This window comes from Cannabis sativa, chromosome 6 (genome assembly GCF_029168945.1).
Source record: "Cannabis sativa cultivar Pink pepper isolate KNU-18-1 chromosome 6, ASM2916894v1, whole genome shotgun sequence".
Taxonomy (NCBI): domain Eukaryota; kingdom Viridiplantae; phylum Streptophyta; class Magnoliopsida; order Rosales; family Cannabaceae; genus Cannabis; species Cannabis sativa.
Window position 1 is genome coordinate 9,488,321 of NC_083606.1, and position 19,520 is coordinate 9,507,840.

At 31.4% G+C, this 19,520-nt stretch overlaps 2 protein-coding genes across 3 annotated transcripts; one reads left to right on the top strand and one right to left on the bottom strand.

Moving 5' to 3' along the window:
* The first annotated feature begins 5,698 nt into the window (after positions 1-5,698).
* Positions 5,699-10,288, top strand: LOC115695683 (uncharacterized). Its single transcript, XM_030622745.2, has 8 exons — positions 5,699-5,975; positions 6,239-6,327; positions 6,525-6,588; positions 7,067-7,144; positions 7,495-7,571; positions 9,044-9,110; positions 9,199-9,306; positions 10,047-10,288. The coding sequence occupies exons 1-8, from the start codon at positions 5,904-5,906 to the stop codon at positions 10,074-10,076; spliced, it is 585 nt and encodes a 194-aa protein (XP_030478605.1). The 5' UTR covers positions 5,699-5,903; the 3' UTR covers positions 10,077-10,288.
* Positions 10,289-14,728: 4,440 nt separating this feature from the next.
* Positions 14,729-17,103, bottom strand: LOC115725079 (uncharacterized). 2 transcript variants are annotated; one of them, XR_009688267.1, is made up of 8 exons: positions 16,832-17,103; positions 16,650-16,746; positions 16,217-16,355; positions 15,717-15,799; positions 15,426-15,560; positions 15,247-15,351; positions 14,869-15,130; positions 14,729-14,832 (listed from the first exon to the last, which is right to left on the bottom strand). XR_009688267.1 is itself a non-coding variant. In XM_030654497.2 (7 exons), the coding sequence occupies exons 1-7, from the start codon at positions 16,915-16,917 to the stop codon at positions 14,996-14,998; spliced, it is 780 nt and encodes a 259-aa protein (XP_030510357.1). In that variant the 5' UTR covers positions 16,918-17,103; the 3' UTR covers positions 14,815-14,995. The 2 variants fall into 2 exon arrangements, 1 of the variants encoding a protein (XP_030510357.1); XM_030654497.2 differs by having other exon boundaries at positions 14,815-15,130.
* Between the last annotated feature and the right edge of the window lie 2,417 nt (positions 17,104-19,520).

Genomic DNA, 19,520 nt, shown 5'->3' on the forward strand with positions numbered 1-19,520 from the left:
TTTCTCAAACTTTATATGTGTTTATTTACATTATTTTAGAAATTCATATTTAGGATGTTAAACAACATACATGGTAGTAAATCTAGATCATGGTAAAACATATTCCAACAGGGACTAGGTCAATGAGTAATTATGAGCAAAGGCATCGTGAACCTAATCTTTGCGAGAGATTGAATCGAAGGCAACCAGACCTTCGCGAGCACTTGAATCAAAATGCACCTGATATGTGTAATCATCTTAATCAAAACGCAAATCAACAACTTGTGAATCCCATTCAATTGTGAGTAATATAATTAGAGGACAAATTTAGGAAATATTAAGATGAAAAATATGGCAAACTGCCTGGATATGATTCAGATGAAGAAACTGAACCATTCCACCTTGATATCTTGAACTCATAATTTCCTCAGGGATTTAAAAATCTGCATGTCTCGCAATATGACAGAACCACTGATCTGGTCGCCCACTTAAAAAATTTTAACACCATAATGTGAGCAAGAAATGTTTCAAACAACTTGTGTTGCATATTGTTTCCAACTTCCTTGACAGGAGCCGCAAGTAGTTGGTTTGACAAATTCACCAATTATTCCATAAGCTCCTAGGAACAATTGTCGAAGGATTTCAAAAAGCAATTTCAGGCTACTAGAGATCGTCGACCTGACGCATCCTCATTAACTAACATCAAACAATAACTAGGAGAGTCCCTTAAAGCGTACTTGAGTTGCTTCAATACAACAACAACAAAAGTCAGAAACTTGAATGATAGTATTCAATTAACATCCTTTCAAGCTAGAATCGCAATTGATTTATCCACTACAGGGGAAGAATTATGGGATGACTTGCAAGGGCGTCTTGTGAGAAATATTAATGAATTTAATGAAAGAGCGCAAATTTTTGTGCAGAAAGAAGAAGCACAGAATGAGATGAAGCTATTAAAGTCATGCTCGGGAGATAAACCCAGCACTAGCACAGTACCATCGAGCACCGTGACTACAAAGGTAGAATTCCCAATGGATCAAATACTGAGAGGAATGATGAGTCAAGAGACTCATCCAAGGATGAAAAGAAACAAAAGAAGCATGAGAAGTATGTATCCATTTATTCATTGTATATTGAATTGAATGAAACTCACGAGAACATCTACCTTGCCAATGAAAATTGGGTCGCATTTTGCAGACCAAAACTGATGAGGCATGAAAGGAATAAGCGAGATTCAACAAAGTACTGTCATTTCCATAAAGACATTGGGCATACCACTGAGGAATGCCAACAATTAAAAGATGAAATTGAAAGTCTAATCTCGCGAGGATATTTTAGGCAATACACGAGAACATAGTGAAATGAGCCTAATCAACCCAATAACCCAAATAACTCGAGATTACAATCTCCCCCCGTAGAGGGCGAGGATATCTTAGTTATTTCTGGAAGGCCACACATCGCAGGAAACAGCAACAGTGCACAAAAGAGGTACATTAATGAACTGAAAAATGAATTATCAATATTCACTCCAGAACCTTAAAAGAGAGCAAAGTTAAATAAACCACCAATCATCTTTTCGGAAGAAGATTCAAAGCATGTACGATATCCACTTGTTGATCCTCTCGTGATAACAATTCAACTCGCTAATAAAAGAATAAAGAGGGTATTCATGGATAACGGAAGCTCTATCAACATCCTTTATAAGGAAACGTTGAATAAGATGGGATTATAAGAGGCAAAACTAAGACCTTGTATGGTAAATTTGTGTGGCTTCACAAGCAACAGTGTCGCGAGCCTAGGCATAATCGAGCTTCCCTTAACTATGGGGGAAGCACCGTTGTTTGCGACCCAAATGCAAGAGTTTTTGGTTATTAACATCCCCTCGTATATAACGTGTTGATGGGTCACCCAGCATTAATTGGATTGGGGGTAGTGAGCTCGATAAAGCACTTATCCTTAAAATTTCCCACACATTTTGGAGTGGGAACAGCTAAAGGCGACCAGCTGTTAGCTTGAGGATTCTAATCATCTACCCAGGACCAACGCTGGTTCAAGGACAATTGGTCATTCCCAAATATCATGGAGCTATAAATTCTCCTCAAGGAACGGTTTACCAACAAGCTCTGGGAATCTAGGCTCCTTAGGGGTTCCCAAACATCCAAGCACCCGCAAATGTCCATGCTCTTGCACCAAGAAATCCTTACCTGTTGGGGGCTGCCCCACTGCCGGTAGATGGTCATGTTTCCGTAATATCCAGAGACCCGCATATCACTAGAAGTACAAGAAACACTCAGAAAGGATACCTCAATGAGCTTTAATATGAAGGGAAAATGTGTGCACTAGTGCAAGCACCAGCGCAAATGTCGTGAATGCTGATTTTTCCAATCACATTCACGGAAGAAGATGCAAAACATGTTTCACTTTCCCCACAACGATCCATCGGGGATTAAGGCCCAAGTCGCCAATAAAAGAGTATCAATGGAATTTTGGTCAATATCTTGTTTAAGGCCGCATTTCAAGCCATTGGATTAACTGAAGCTAAACTAGCACCCTGTTCAATCCAACTCCAAGGCTTTAATGAAGACTCCCTACTTCCCATGGGGAAGATCCAAGTCCCAGACACATTGAACAGGGGTATAGCCGGAAACAATACTTCTATTGCTTTCAAATACTGTACATTTGTCGTGGTGGATTGTCCAACTGCCTACAAAGCCATTTTGGGACGTCCTGTCATAGTGGAATTCAGAGTAATAACTTCCATCAGGAACCTGTGCATAAAGTATCCCTGTGATAGCGAAAATATTGGGATAGTGAAGGGTGATCAAAAAAGCGCGCAAAAGTGCTACAATGTCCCGACCAGATAAGTTTTTAAGGTCAAAGAAGATATTGAAGAGCCAATTCCTGAGGCACCCGCTTGGCTAGCACAAGGGGTGGCCCGGGATCATGATGAACTAGACCCCCGCATATGGGTAGAAAGAAGGGATATTTACACTATATACTAACTTTTCTTTAAAGTTTATATTTATTCTTTGACAAGAGAATTTTTATATTTATACTTTTCCTACCTATTTTCTTTTTTTTATTATTTTCTATTTATTAAAGCTTCTATAAAGTTTTTTTTTTCTTTCTTATATCTCTTTTTCACTGACTTTTTTTCCTTAGCTGACTTTTTTTTTTCTTATGTAAGATTAGCTAACCTTTTTTTTTTTCTTTCTCTTCTCTCTATTTATCTTTTTTCTTTTCGAATTTTCTTTCTCTATCTTTTTTTTCCACACTAATTTTTTTTTAATATTTATATATATAAAAATATAATAAGTGAATATTTTTATATCTTTTTTTTAAGACTTTGGCTCTCTCACAAAATTTTATTTTATTTTAAAGAAAATGCACACTTATTATATTTCTTTTGCTTTCTTTTACATTTTCTTACTATTTATACTCAAAATATTTCATACTATTTTTTTTTAATTAATCACATTTTATGAAAAAATCTTAATTAATTTCTTTTAACCTTTACTTAAATATATTTTTTTTACTTTCACACTTTTTCTCATTTTTTTTACCACTCTTTCTCTATCTTAGAAAAAAATTAAGAGCACTCCTTCTATATCTTTTTCTCTTTTACATGATTAATAAAAGTAGTATTTTTTTTATGTTTTGCAGATTATTCGAAGTTGATTTATGAATGATTTGCATATTTTAATAAGGTTGATGTCTTGTTATTTTTCTATTGATTTATAGCTGTCTTTTTATTATTTTATAGTTGTTTTTATGTTATTGTTTAGGTATTTTATGGTTATTTTATTGTTATTTTTGGTTGTTTTTATGTGTTTTTTTTATAGGTGTTGTTTAGTTTATATGTATTTTTTATGGTGTATATTTTTAGTTTATTCTACATAATTTTTTTGTTGTATATATGTGCATCTGTTTTGATATTTTTAGTTGTTTTTAAGTGTTTTTAACATATTTTTTTAGTTATTTTTTTATTCATGTGTATTTTTTATGGTATATATTTTTAATTTCTTCCTGACAATTATTTCTTTTAGTTGTATGTGTGTTACTTTGTAGTTTAGATACATATATTTAGTTTATTTTTTTTTTGACACATTTATTAAAATACAATGATAAGATTTTTTATTTTTTTTAGTTAACACAATGTGCAGTAGTAGATATTGACATATTAATTATATATTACCCATTATATTATAGGAGAATTACCCTATATACTATTTCTTAACTTTTTTTTTTTAAATTTACGGTTTGGATTGCTCCGATGGTTTCTATGTGGGTTGCTATACACATTTTGGTTGCAATTTAGGTTTTTCCGTTAGTTGCTATATGGGTTTCTTTGTGGAATTCCATAAAAATACAAAAAAAAAAAATTATTTTGAAGTGTAAAAATAAAAAAAACCCTATATTATAAACCGCATTTTAAAATCATAAGATTTTATAATTTATATTATTAATGTAATTATTTATTTGACTTTTAAAAAATGAATTATCATTTTAACTGCCACTAACTCAAAAAGAAAAAGAGAAAAAAAGTTGAAAGTATGAAATTGTAACAACAAATTCCATAAAAAAAATTAAATAATATAGTAGTACAAAAAGATAAATCAAGTTGTCAAAACTAAGTAAATAAAAGGCTAATTAGTAATTTTTTCCCCCGAACTTTGACATGTACTAAATTGTGCTCCTTGAACTTTTTTGGCCGTTAAAAATTCCCCCCGAACTATTGAGATTGTTAAATTTAAGGACTTTTGTCCAATTTTAGTAAAAAAAAATCTAACATGGATGAAAGTTCAAGTGGCATGATTTAGTACATATCAAAGTTTGAGGAGCATGATTTGGTAGATATCAAAGTTTGGGGAGCATGGTTTAGTACATAAACAATCACTGAAACAATAAAATTGAATGAAATTAGACAAACGTCCTTAAATTTAACAATCTCAATAGTTCAAGGGGAATTTCTAACGGCCAAAAAAGTTTAAGGGACAGGATTGAGTTGATATTGTTTTGAATATTGCAATTAGGTCATTGTTTTGTTATTTTTTATTGCTTTGTAGTAACTTTTTTTGTTGTTTTATAGTTGTTTGTATGATGTTTGTTAGGTTATTTTAGAATTATTTTTAATTATTTTTTTTATTTTATTGAAACACAATACATTTATAATTTTAAAATTTTAACATAATATTTTTTAAAACTTGCTATAGTAAAAATATAAAAATAACAAAAAAAAATATTTTTGTAAGATCCCAAAACGTTTTCTCCAAACACAATTTTAGCTCTTTTATAGAAGGTGCAAATGGGGACTAAAAGAATAATAAAGTAAAAGTTTAGGGCAATAACAAGATTAATGAAAAATAATATAATTAGGAAAATTCTATTTACACCTTATAAAATAATAATTACACTCCATTATTAAAAAAATAAACTTAAATAATTTTTAAAAATTATACTTATTATTTTTAATTTTTTTTTCTATGTTAATTTTAATATTTATTTTTTATATATTTTTTTAAATTATGTATGTATATATTTTATTTTTTGTAAGAAAGTTTTATATAATTTTTTTTATAATATTTAAAATATTATTTATTTTTATTTAATAAGTATATTTTTTAAAAACATAAATTACAAGAAACAAATTAAAAAAAATATTAAAAATATAAATTTTATATAAAATAAAAATTATTAAAATTTACAAAATTTTCAAGCGTAAATAAATTTTTTTATTATTTAAACCGAATAAAAAAAAAAAAAGCTATTTTGGGCAAAACTGAAGGAGAACTAGAAGAGCTTTCATTGCGAGGTTTAATTAAGCTTAATTTTCCGATCCACACCAGCAACACCACGATCAAAATTCCACCTTTGGAAAAGGGGAAGAATTTTTTGGCTAAAGAAGGAAGAGGAGGTGGGAAACCATGATAGGGGTCGGGAAAGCCAAGCAGTACTCGAATGTTCTTGACAAGCCTCTCAGCAAGGGAAAACAAGAGGTCCCTTCTGTACTTCTGAGCTGAAATTTTTCTGGGTTTTTGTTACTTGATTCGTTTGTGGCTTTTCTATTTTTCTTTATGGGGTTTAGTGTACATTTTTATCGGCTTTCGTTTATATGGGATATTTTTAGAGTAATTGGTTTGTGTAGTTTGGATCTCTCTAATTTGAGGCTATTTTATGTTAATGGCGATCTGGGCAATTTTCATTTGAGTTTGTCTGTATAATTAGTGAGAGTATATTTGACATTAAATGATGATTTCAGGTCAGCTTGAGTGCTTTTGCGTTCTTGTTTTCAGAGCTTGTGCAGTACAATCAGACTCAAGTTGATAACATTGCTGAGTTAGAACGGAGGTGATTTGCATTTGTCACATTTTCTGATTCATAGTTTGTTTGTTGATCTTAGTTACATACTTATAAATACTCAGAATAACATTCACCCAAACATAGTTTATACATTTTACTTATAATTTCAATAACAAATAACTGAGATTTCGATACCTTCACCGTTGATTCTTAAACTTATTAATATTTTGTGAAATATGGATCAGGCTTGAGGATGCAGGCTATTCTGTTGGTGCTCGAGTTTTAGAACTCCTTTGCCATAGAGATAAGGTATAATATTCTGTTGGTGCTCTACTCAAAATTCACTTGAGCAACTCATGACTTATAGCTCATCATGTGATGAGACTCTACATTTTACAAAGCAGTGGAAATTAGTTTTAAGCTACAAAATTGAGTTGTTTAAATGATTTTAATTTCACATGATTTATCATGTTTGGAGCATGAATTTATCATTTGATTACAGAAATCTACTCCTGGTCTGAACTCATTTTAAAATTGTATTCGCATGCTTGCATGAATGGACAATTCTGTCCTGATAGTGAAAGTAGAAAGAGGAAAGTTGTGCATGAATGAATCATTATACACCTAAAATGCTTAGCTGAGTAGTGGAGGACTATTAAGCAATTATATTCTAATTTGTTAGAAATCTAAACTTCATAAGAATTTAAATGTGTTGAGCACTAAATTTGAGATACAGGTGTACTGTGTTCTATCCATTGTAAATGAAGGTGCTCTTTTAACACTGCAGGGAAATAGAAGGGACACTCGTTTGTTGGGTATTCTGTCTTTTGTCCACACCACAGTATGGAAGGTGCTATTTGGGAAGGTGAGGACTACTGCTTTTCCTTTCTATATTATGAATTATTATAGCTAGATGCAAATATTGAAAGGATATGCAGAAATGCATACTTACATGTTTCAGAACAAGGCTATCCAATTTAATAATATAAGTGCATTGCTTAATGTTTACCATTTAGAAATTATTTTCTGTTATTTGTCTGAACTAATAAGTTGTTCTTCATTCCACCCATGATCTATTCTGAAATACCTGCGTTTATTTGTGTGTGTGTGTGTGTTCTTTTGGCCTTTTCTTTTTCTTCCTTAAAATGCGCTGGCAATTTTTTCATTTATTTTTCATATTCAGTACTTTACAAGTTTCTTTTTGCCTTCTATAAGGCTGCTGACTCACTTGAGAAAGGCACTGAGCATGAAGATGAGTACATGATTAGTGAGAAGGAGCTTTTGGTGAACAGGTAACAGTTTTTGCTCAGAATCCTCGGATGGATAATGTTATGGATTTTTCTAAGCAAGTGTATGCAATCGATTTCAATTAATATAATGTTAAGTAGAGTATCGTTCCTTCGAAAATTGTAGTTAAGTACTAATAAATTAATTTCTTAATTCTATTTTGTAATAAAAATTAAAGGAAAAATATTATAATCTAGTGAAAAGAAAAACCTAATTTAGGATGAAAATTAACAATAATTAGAGTTTAGGGTTATTAACTTCAATTGAACCTATCTTATATGGCTTAATATAACTTAATTCTTAAATATCAATTTCTATGCAATAGCAGACTTACTGCATTAACTTATTTGGACTAGGATATATAAATCTCAACTTATATGTAAATTTTCTACTCTCGTGATAAATTAAAACATATAAGAGACATTAAGTAAAGAAACCCTAAATGCTATCAAAACCACATAGGTACTCTCGTCCTATATCGAAATTTGTCCCTATTTCACTATAGCATAGTCAATACTCACTTCTCAAATTTTGTATCAAAATGACAATTAAAAAAAATTAAGAACGAATGAAATCGATGCACATAGAAAATTGGGGGAAGAATTAAATCATATTAGAACTATAATAAGATGTCAAACAACGAAAATTAGAAATTAGGTTTTTTCTATTTTTTTTAGCTATATAAAGGGGTATTTTTCAACACTTTTTGGAAGCAATAAGGGAGAACGAAATTAGAGAGCAGATGCAACCTAGAAGACTTTCCAACAACGTTTTTTCGAAGATTCCTTCTCTTCTAATGTTCTTATTAAATTTGTGTCAATCGTTTACAATAAATAGGAGTAGCTAGATTTTTATTTAGGATATTAATGAAGATTGTTTGACATCTTATTATGATTTCAATACAAAATCTGAAAAGTGAGTATTGATTAGGCTATAGTGAAATAGGGACAAATTTCGACATAGAACGAGAGTACCTATGTGGCTTGGATAGCATTTAGGGTTTTTTTACTTAATGTCTCTTATATGTTTAAATTTATCACGAGAGTAGAAAATTTACGTATAAGTTGAGATTTATTTATCCTAGTCCGAATATAAGTTACTGCAGTAAGCCCGTCATTGCATAGAAATTGGTATTTAGGAATTAAGTTATTAAGCCATATAAGATAGATTCAATTGAAGTTAATAACCTTAATCTCTAATCATTGTTAATTTTCATTCTAAGTTAGTTGTTTTTATTTTCAGTAGATTATAATATTCTTCCTTTAATTTTTATTACCAAATAAAATTAGGAATTTAATTTTTTAATACTTAACTACAATCTTCGAAGGAACGATACTTTATTTAATATTATATTACTTGAAATCGATTGCGTAGAAAAATCCATAACAGATATAAAATCATGCAAATATAGCTAGCCAGATCACAATTTTATCTGAGTTGCAGCTAAGCTAACGAACTGTTATTTGTTGACTTATAGATTTATTTCTATTCCAAAAGACATGGGCACATTTAATTGTGGGGCATTTGTTGCTGGAATTGTTAGGGTAAGCACTTCATTTACTTTGTTTCTTGCTAATCGATCTTGTGGTTAAAAGTTTCTGATTTCTGATTAGCACTCCTTTGCCTTTGAAGGGTGTTCTTGATAGTGCTGGTTTTCCCGCTGTGGTGACAGCTCATTTTGTACCTATAGAGGGTCAGCAGCGACCTCGGACAACTATTTTAATAAAATTTGCTGAAGAGGTGAGTAATACCTTTCCATTTGTGCTCTTTTCTTCTTTGATAGTCTACTTTTTTGCATTGAGTTAGTGTATGTCTGATATCAAAAGTGCCCGTTTAAGGATCCAGAATGTGTTCTTAACTTTTTAACTTCATATCCAGGAATTCTTAGTCTGTTTATGTATATTCCAACAGCATTTTTTTAAATAGATTTAATCACACCAAACATCCAACAGTGTTATTATGGTAGTATATAGTTTGTCTGTAATAGAGTTTAAAAGGAATTTTTTTTTGAGTTGTCAAGGTCTCTTCAAACAGCCATATGCTTTTATAATCATCTGTCACTATTATGCCAAGCTCTCCAAGTTTTGTCTTGCTTAATTGTGAGTTTCAACCTCTATAATTATTGTCATTTAACTTTTTTTGCTTATTATTTTCAATGTTCTGTGTAGAGCTAGATATTTCATGCTGACTCTTTTCCAAAAGACCATAATAAGATTAGACTTGAGATGAAAGTTTTCAAGCCTTTCAATAATTGAGTTGGGTTAAGGTTGGAATACTTTTTGCTGCATGAAAAGACAGCTGGAAGTAATGAATAGGTTATTATGAGTATTGTCTGCCTGTCATTTCAACCTTAGCCTAAACATTCCTATCTACTTTGAGAGTTTTCAACATTAGGGGATAACTTAGTTGTACAGTTTTGTATTGATTTTGCTATTTAATTTAATTTGATTTTTTTTTGGTTACATTATTATTAATTTCAGGTACTAAGAAGAGAAGCAAGGTTAGGCTGAGTGTGTGTTGAAGACCTTCTCTGTCTTTATATGAAGTAGTTTTTTCTTTCATGAAAATGGAAAAAAGAGAGGATGGTGAATGTTCATTAATAGCTAGTGATTATCAAAAGTTAATCTGGGTTTTTCTTGCCAATGATGTATTCGTCAATTTTCTTGACAAATTTAAATATCAAAAAATTGATTTACTTTATAAATTTACTATATTTATGCCATGGAGCACTATGCATATGAAATTGAAGTAAGTAACAAAACAGGGTTCTTTGTGTGGTTTGTGGTTAATATTACCAAAAACCAAAAATAAATAGGACAATTTACATGAAAAATACAAAATGATACTTTTATTACAATTTTACTTTCACAAGGCTTGGACAATATTTTTACTTTTATTATTGTTTTATTTACTAAGATACATCTTACGCATATTATACATTATTATCTCACTCAAAGTTTTTCCTTTCTTTTTTTTTTTTTGTCAGTTTTAATTTGAATTGGATATCCATAATCATATTTCGTTTCTTCCTCTTAATTTCTCCATATGATTTCAACCTTGATCTTTCCATCATTTCAAGTTCTTCCTCACGATTTCTTCTCTGTATTGTTATTCTTCTACAATTTTTTATATAATAGTAATAACTCTCTTATCATCTTTTCCATTCCTACTGCAAAAAAAAAAAAAAAAAAAATCCTACTAAACATCCAAAAGCTTTAGATATGGGTAATCGGTTGGAAAAAAAGAAAAAGATGATTTTATTGCGCCCTTACCTAAACATAAGAAGGATTTTGGTAATAAGAAATCTAAAAGTATTTAATTTTCGATGATAACTAACATGGCTCTTCCATTTTCTTCTTTGACCACGAAAACTAACATGGCCAAGACATTGTAGTACTTTTGCTTGCTTTGTTCATCTCCAAACATTGGGATCATGCACTTGAGCACCCAACCCATTGTCAAGCACAACTCTGCCCCACGGATTGATTAGTTGGCCCAGCTCTGGGGCATGAGCATTCCTTTCTTTTTGCTTGGGTTAGTCAGTTGTGGTTCTATTGTTCTGTGGAACTTGTTTGCCGATTTTGTTGAAGAGCCCCAATGACATATTTTCCTTCATCATTTGTTGGGGCAGACAGACCAACTTCGGGGTGGTTAAATCGTGGGGTAGGAATGTCTTCCTCTGAGAGACCAACTTTCACTTACAGTCGCGCCAAGGTTTCTTGAAATTTTTAGGAGAATTCTTCCTACTCCGCCAGTCTTTTTGAGTTTCAATGAGTTCATGTGCCATCCTTACTACCTCAGGATCTTGCTCATAATACTCTTCTTCGTACTCTTTATTGTAGTTCTCATTGTGGTAATCTTTTGGGTCATCTCCATGACCATCTCGCATATCCACATCGATGGGATACTCAACAACTTGTTTATCGCAAGCTTGGGTTTCTAGATTCGGGCGATTGCCGACTTCAGATGCTTCCTTGTCCCCTGCAACACCCATCTGAGTGTTTGTCGGGGGAGCTAGTTCTCATCATTGTTAGCGACATCACCCTTACCATCTTGAGTTGACAGTTTGACCATTGCTTTGCGTGTTACAACCATTGTTGTACATGACAACTGTGGTAATTCTTTCTTCAACTCTCAATGAAAGCACCAAAATTGTAATAACCTAAGGTTTAATAATCAGCAATCCTAACTCGATTAATTATGTATTATTGAGGAATTATGTTATTATATAATTTAATATGTGATACTTTTATCGCGTATTGCATTTTAAGACCCCGTTGGTGTGATAGGGGTATTTTTCGTAATTATGACCTGAGAAGGGTAAAATCATAATTTTCTGATATAATGTATTTATGGACTATATTATTATATAGTATGTTTACTCTGTCGTTTTGTAAGTGTTTTCTGACAAATCGGCGTGGTATAGTGACAATCAGATATTTTGGGCTGAACCGAGTTCGGGGTCTAAAATACATTTTTATTTTTGGCATTTATATGATAGATGAGAAAATTTAAATTATTGTGATATGGGTGTGTGTGTTGAAATGATAATATTGCCATTGATTATACGAGTATGGATATATTTGGCTCTAGAGGCATTTTGGTCATTTGACCACGTAAGTTATTATTCAACAAGATCAATTATTGTAAAATTAGAATTTCATTTTCTGGGTTTCGAACCCCTAGTCGTTCTCTCTCTCTCTCTCTCTCTCTCTCTCTCTCTCTCTCTCTCTCTCTCTCTCTCTCTCTCTCTCTCTCTCTCTCTCTCTCTCTCTCTCTCTCTCTCTCTCTCTCTCGTTAATCTCTTTTTCTTGTTTTACTTAATGTTATTCAAGCTTTATAATGGTGTTTTTGTGATGTTCTTGATGTTGTTTCATTGTGAATGCATGTTGGTGAGGTTTAAGGAGGAACTTGATGATTATTGTTGTTTGAGCTATTGAGATTATGTTTATTGCATAGGGTAAATGGCGGCAAAACCCCCAATACTTTCGTTTTAGTTTCATTAAACCCCCACAACCCAAATTTCTACGGGTAAACCCCCAAAACCAGGAAACTGTTAGCAATTTAACACTTCCGTTCAAATTTAGCTGTTAACTGCCAGGTTTGATCATCCACGTGGACACAATAAACACGTGGCACAATTTTATTGGTCCACGCAAATAATTATTTAAAAAAAATAAAAAATTAATTTAAAATTAAAATAAAATTATAAATAAAAAAATAAATAATTTTGTTTTTTTTTTTTTTTTTCCTTTTTTTCTTTTTCTTTCTTTTTTTTCTTTTCTTTCTCTGAAACGATTATCTCTCTCTCTCTCTCTATCACTCTCGCTCTATCACTCTCTCTCTCTCTCTCTCTCTCTCTCTCTCTCTCTCTCTCTCTCTCTCTCTCTCTCGATCTCCTCTCTCTTTCTCTCTCAGTCCAGATCAACTTCTCAACCTCATCATCTTCATCCTCCTCTTCATCTTTATCACCAAGGCTCTGGGACGAACGCCACCACTGCCGGAGATGGAAGCAGCAGGCGACTGAGAAACGCCACCACTGCTGGAGTTCGAGATCTCAGATCTCACGAGCCCCACATCGACAGACTCCTTGCGATTTTCAGTGAGCTCTCTCTCTCACCCTTGCGATTTTCTTTCTCTTTAATCTGAAGTTTTTTTTTTCTTGTGGATTTAATTTGTGTTTATTTGTTTTTATGGAATCGGGATCCGAATTTGGGTAGGTGTTTAAGTCTCTTTGATGTGTTTGGATCTGAGATGTGGGGTTTTGGTGGTGGTGGGCAGTTCGGTTGTGGTGGTCTGGGCAGAGGAAGGGTGGTGTGGGCGGTGGTGTGGGCGGAGGAAGGGTGGTTGTGGTGTGGGGGGTGGTCTGGGCAGATGTTGCTTGCCTCTGCGTATTAGAGAGAGAGAGAGAGAGAGAGAGAGAGAGAGAGAGAGAGAGAGTGATACAGACGAGAAGAAGAAAGAAAAGAAAGGAAAAAAAAAAAAAGAAAGAAAAAAAGAGAGAAAAGAAAAAAAAGAAAGAAAAAAAAAAGAAATATTATTTAATTTTTTTGATTTTAAATTAATTTTTTATTTTTTTTAAATAATTATTTACGTGGACCAATAAAATTGTGCCACGTGTTTATTGTGTCCACGTGGATGATCAAACCTGGCAGTTAACAGCTAAATTTGAACGGAAGTGTTAAATTGCTAACAGTTTCCTGGTTTTGGGGGTTTACCCGCAGAAATTTGGGTTGTGGGGGTTTAATGAAACTAAAACGAAAGTATTGGGGGTTTTGCCGCCATTTACCCTATTGCATATAGGTTGTTTTGGATGATTTTAGGATTGATAAATGTGGTTTAAATTCTGGATTTGTGCTCTGAATTTTTTGGGTATCTCTTGAAGGTTTGAATGCTTGGGTTTAACCTTGTGAATTTTGTGTAATGGTGTTGATTGTGTATCATACTTAGTGATGAGTATAAATTGGTTATCTTGAGCATATATATCTGTGGTACTAATGCCTGAAAATACCTTGGTTTAGCATGATTTTTGCTTGTTTATGACTTAGGTGAAGTTAGGTTTGTGTTTGGGCATTTTTAGGCCTTAAAAATTGGATTTTTGGGTTTTCTGGACTCAGTCGCCGCGACCAAATTTGGCAGATGGTGATATTACAATTCAGCAGCTTCTCAACGTGTTTGAGTCTTAACATTTTTAGGTAAAGATGGTGCATGTCTTAACACGTTCCTCTATTCATGTTACTGGTTGTATTTTTAGTATAGACTCTTTACCTACTAAAATTTCATCCTTAGTTAGTGATGATTTGATTTAATGAAGATGCATCTTTCTTTCATAAAAAAAATTAGAGAAGACACTTAGAAAGATATGTCAAAGTAATGATGCTTATTGTAGGAAGCTTCATAAATGCAATCACTATAGTGTTGGCGAAGACTCCTCCAATGGTGGTTTGACAACCTCACTCAATAATGGTGGAGGCTGAACGTAAATCATCCAGACAAAGAGGGGCGAGGAAGAAGAAGAAGAAGACGACAGAGTTTGAGAGAGAAAGGTGCAAGCATGTGTGTCTTCGAAAGCTTTGGATCGGTGTGTCGAAAGCTTTGGACGATCTCTGCATAAGATCACTAACACTAACCCAGTAGCCTTTTTTCACAAAACAAATTGAAATAAAAGAAAGTTCAAATAACATTACTTTACAAGTCTGAATTAAAACACCAAGTGGAGAAGTTGTAGGCTTATTTAACTTTAAATCATGCACTAAATCACACCCCCTAAAGCGTGATAAGAAGTTTCCTCCTCTTTTGCACAAAGTTGACAAATGTTACAAATCTTAGTATTTTTAATTTTTTTCTAAAGAAAGAAAAAAAAAAACTTGAATTCATCCTTCAAGTTATTGTATCTACATTAATAAACAATTAACCAGTTCAATGAGTTCTAACTATGGAGTTCCTCAATGTTAGTTCGGAACATAAAATCTTCACTTTCTAATTCATCATGGTATGGAGATATAAGCGGTGTGTTGAACTTCTGACTAGTTTCTAATTCATCATTGTCCAACGATCTCTTTCCCTGAAACATCATGAATTGCATCACAAAACAACATTAATTTACTTTTCATAATAGAATAGGTATATAGATGATACAAGTACAACTACTTTGTATGCAGACATTTTGGACTAACTGACCTTTTTCAAAATGTAGACAAAATAATGAAATCCATCGCCAAAAGTTTTCCATTCAAAAGACCATGTAAATTCTGGGGCGTTGAGAAAAGGACGCCTGAAATGTGGCTGTAGATATACAACACATGTAAGAACAATAGGAGCAACAATAAGGAAAGCTTAAGAATTTAGTTCACAACAACCTGACCAAACGAAATGGAGATGAAAATGCCATCCTGCTTTAGAACCCTATGGACACCCTCAAGCATCTTCATGACCTTAGTTACTGATGCTGGCTTTGGATTCCATGGGTCCCCGCTGTCCACGAACAGTACATCCTTCAGAGTTGAAAAAAGAGAAACACAATATATTCATTCATCTCATTCCTCAGAACAATTAAACTGAAAAGAAATCACAACAATGATCCTTGAGAACATCAAATCTGAATCAATTATGTGTAGATAAAACGCAAACAACTGTGGCTTGAACATTACCATGGTTCCTTTTTCAATAACAACGTCAAAAGACTCATTGCTAAAAGGTAGGTCTAGCATGTCAGCTTCTTGAACTTTTATTTCTGACGATTAAACAAAATTGAGAAAAAGTTAATACAGTAGAAGTAAATGCTATTTTTTCACTGCAACTATAAATTGCTCCATGACCATTGCTTATTGCTCCATGAACATTCACTATTCTCTTCTTAATTTAAATGCTAGACTCAATTTTACCTAAAATCACAGTCACCGAGTTTAGTGCTCCAAATAATACAAGGTGCTTCTAGCACACATACAAATCGAATTGAAAAATATGTCAAACAATTAGACTAAAACATCTGAAATTTGAAAATGATTATAAAGAACAAAGGAAATAAATTAAAAATTAAACTTGTTAAAGCCCAAATTGTATGATAATGTATAAAGCAAATAAACAACACTACATAAGTAGACACACAAACAGAAAATACGAAAAATAGATAAGTAAAGGATGCTTCCACCTTTAAAACCCTTAGATAGCAACTGCTTCTTCTTATTTTCAACAGCAACAGCTGATAAATCAATGCAAGTTATTTCGGTGATTCCGTCTCTGTACAATTCTTCAGACAACTGTGAGTTTCCACAGCCCAGCTCCAAAACCTGAATACAAGTGTAATCAATTTTCAACGCCAATAAACTATCCCCTAACTAATATAAGCAAAACAAGAAATCAAGTGGCTTTTGCATAATAACATAAGAGAAACCAGTGGCTAAAATTGATGTGAATGACTCAATTTTTTAATCTTCTTCATATTTCTCTTTAAATGCTTTCTTTCCTAGGAGCCAAAATTTCTAGTTTAGGCTAATAATAAGCACGTACATATATGCATTTTGCAAAACAAGAACGAGAAACTCCATATGTAAGAAAGTATTGGAAGGAAGTAGTGAAAATACAGAAGAAGTGGGAGTCAAATGGGGTTGAACAAGGTGCCGAAACTGAGAGTAATCCTTGAGCCACTCGTAATTTTCTTCACTAGAAAAACGATTATTCCTGTAAATATCACAACAGAAATCAATTCAAGTACGGGAACAATATAAGGGGCATATCTATATGTGTACATGTATGTAGAAAGTACCAGTATTTAGGATCACGGTAAGCCGAAACAGAAGATGGACCAATGCATTTCCGAGGAGTATCCTCTGGAACTTGATTATCATCCATTGTAGGGTCGTTGGACTGAATCAACTTCTTCTTATGTTATGATTGCTGCTGGCAAGTTCGAGGGCAGTGTACGAAGCAAAGAAACCCTAACGCCTAAACACCTCAACTCTTCAAGGAAGACAACGGAATTACGAGCAATAATGCACTGCAATGGTCATGCTAAGTTCTCTTTTAGTTTTTAGAACAAAAAAAAAACTAATTAGGATTTTTACTCCTAAACTTTAACATACAATAAATTATGTCTTCCGTACTTCTCTAGTGGTTATTGAGATTTTTAGATTTAAGAATTTTTTGTCAAATTTCATTTAATTTAATTATTTCACCGATTGTTTATGTACCAAATCATGTCCCTCGAATTTTGGCATATACTATGTCCCGTGAACTTTCATCTATATTAGACTTTTTTAATTAAAATTAGAAAAAAAAATCTTTAAATCCAACAATCTAAATAGTTCAGGGGCATTTTTAACGTTCAGAGGGCATGATTTGATACATGTCAAAATTTGAGGGGCAAAAATCTTAATTAGCCTAAAAACACTCAAATAAAAACTATTTTTTAAATTAAAACAATTTAAATAATTCTTAATTTATTCATAAAAAAATTGAGTGATATTTAAACACTTTGAAAAATATTTTTTATTAAAAAAAATCTACATAAAAATAAATCCAAATTTATACTTATCTTATACTTCTAACTATAAGTAAAAATAAAAACTTAGCCAAACAATATCTTAAAAAAATGCCAAGAGGAATGTAGGATTAAAATATCTAACGTGAGCTCATATGTATTTATGTGTATTACTATATAAAGTTTGACTAAAATAAAGTGATCATTTTAGTAATTGTGAGTCATTGGGTATTAAAGTGTCATAGGCTAAATGTGTAGATACTCTAAGTGATATTTCTAATTTATTGAAGGGCTAAATTAGAAATACTTAAAATTAATAATCTAGCTATGAGGTTATAAATTGGTAGTGGTAATTTATAATTTTACACAACCTATTAGTACAAGTTAATATCAAATATACCATTGTATCAAATAATACTAATATAATATAATACAATCCAATACAATACTATAAGGGCCCGTTTGGTATGCAGGACTGAACTGGAAAGGATTAGACTAAACTGGATAAGATTGGATCATGCTGAAAGTAATCATGCGTTTGGTTTTAGAATAGAGTAGACTATTTTATTTATTTCCTTTTTAAAAAAACTTAAATTAAAATAAAAATATATAATAATAAATAAATAAAAATGAATAATTCGCAGTAAAAAATAAAAAATTAATAATAAAAATAATTAAATTATAAAATAAAATAATATATCATATATAATCAAATATATATCATAAATATATAGTGAAATAATTTATTATATTTTTATTTAATAAATAATTAAAATAGTAAAATAAAAATACTTGAATAATATATAATTATTTATGCTAAACACTAATTTAATATTTTAAAATATTGATATAAATTTTCTAGTAATTTAAAAAAAAAAAAAAGATATAATTTTATTGTCATATTGTTTCTCTTAAAATTTAAGTAACTATTGTTTAAATAATATTATTTAAAATTTGTATAACTTATGTATGATAATTCAAAATTATACCATTTCAATCATTTTAATGAATATGTTTTTGATAAAAAAAAATTATAAATAAATTTGTAATAATTCTTCCATTTAAATTTTTATTAAATTTAAAATATATTAACAGAATCAAGATTAAAAAAAGGATAAAAAAAAACTCACTTGTATGGGATTATTTATCGCACCTTGCTAGATGGGATAAATAATCTCAGATTAATGAGATTAGTTGGATTAGTTATTCAGAGTTCTAACATGCCCAGACTAGACAAATTAGTCCGTCTAATACAATCCAATCATGCATACCAAACAGACTCTAAATACAATACAATACGATACATCACGGTGTAGCAAATGAGCCTTTAAAATATTTTTTAAATAATGTGAGACTATGTTTATTAACACACCAAAAAGAAGACTTAAACATTCTATTGCACGAATACTTATTTTATTTTATACTCGTGTGAAATAAATTATATAAATATTATTTTTAATATTATAAATTATTTTAAATTTTTTAAAACTTTATAATATATATTTTAGGAGTTTTTTTTTTCTTTTCATTTTTACACTTCAAAATAATTTTCTTTTTTCTTTTTTGCATTTTTACGAATTCTATATAGAAACTCCTATTGCAACTAGCGCTACAATCTAAGTTGCAACAAAAAATCGTATAGAAACCCTTATTGCAACTAGCGCTGCAACTACTTTAGAAACCCAAACCGTAAATTTAAAAAAAAAAGTTAAAAAATAATATTTAAAGTAGTTCTCTAATATTTTAAATAATTATAAACGTACACGATTGTAAAGGTAAATACCAAAAAACAGTAGTAAGGGCATCTCCAACCCAACGACATATTCTTATATGTAGTGTGAAATTTTCCTTTTTTTACTCCAATGGGATTGCAATTGTCATTATATTTTCATGGGGATCTACAGTGTCCCACTAATAATAGTGGGGCACTATAGATCACAGTATATTTTTTTTTTTTTAGTTTTTAATAATTAAA

Coding starts and splice junctions, on each gene's coding strand:
- LOC115725079 (XM_030654497.2), bottom strand. CDS start 16,917: ATGGATGATAATCAAGTTCCAGAGGATACTCCTCGGAAATGCATTGGT. Junction 16,356..16,649: donor ATTTGACTCCCACTTCTTCT/GTATTTTCACTA, acceptor ACTTGTATTCAG/GTTTTGGAGCTGGGCTGTGG. Junction 15,800..16,216: donor GCTATCTAAGGGTTTTAAAG/GTGGAAGCATCC, acceptor TTTAATCGTCAG/AAATAAAAGTTCAAGAAGCT.
- LOC115695683 (XM_030622745.2), top strand. CDS start 5,904: ATGATAGGGGTCGGGAAAGCCAAGCAGTACTCGAATGTTCTTGACAAG. Junction 7,145..7,494: donor GGAAGGTGCTATTTGGGAAG/GTGAGGACTACT, acceptor GCCTTCTATAAG/GCTGCTGACTCACTTGAGAA. Junction 9,307..10,046: donor TAATAAAATTTGCTGAAGAG/GTGAGTAATACC, acceptor TATTAATTTCAG/GTACTAAGAAGAGAAGCAAG.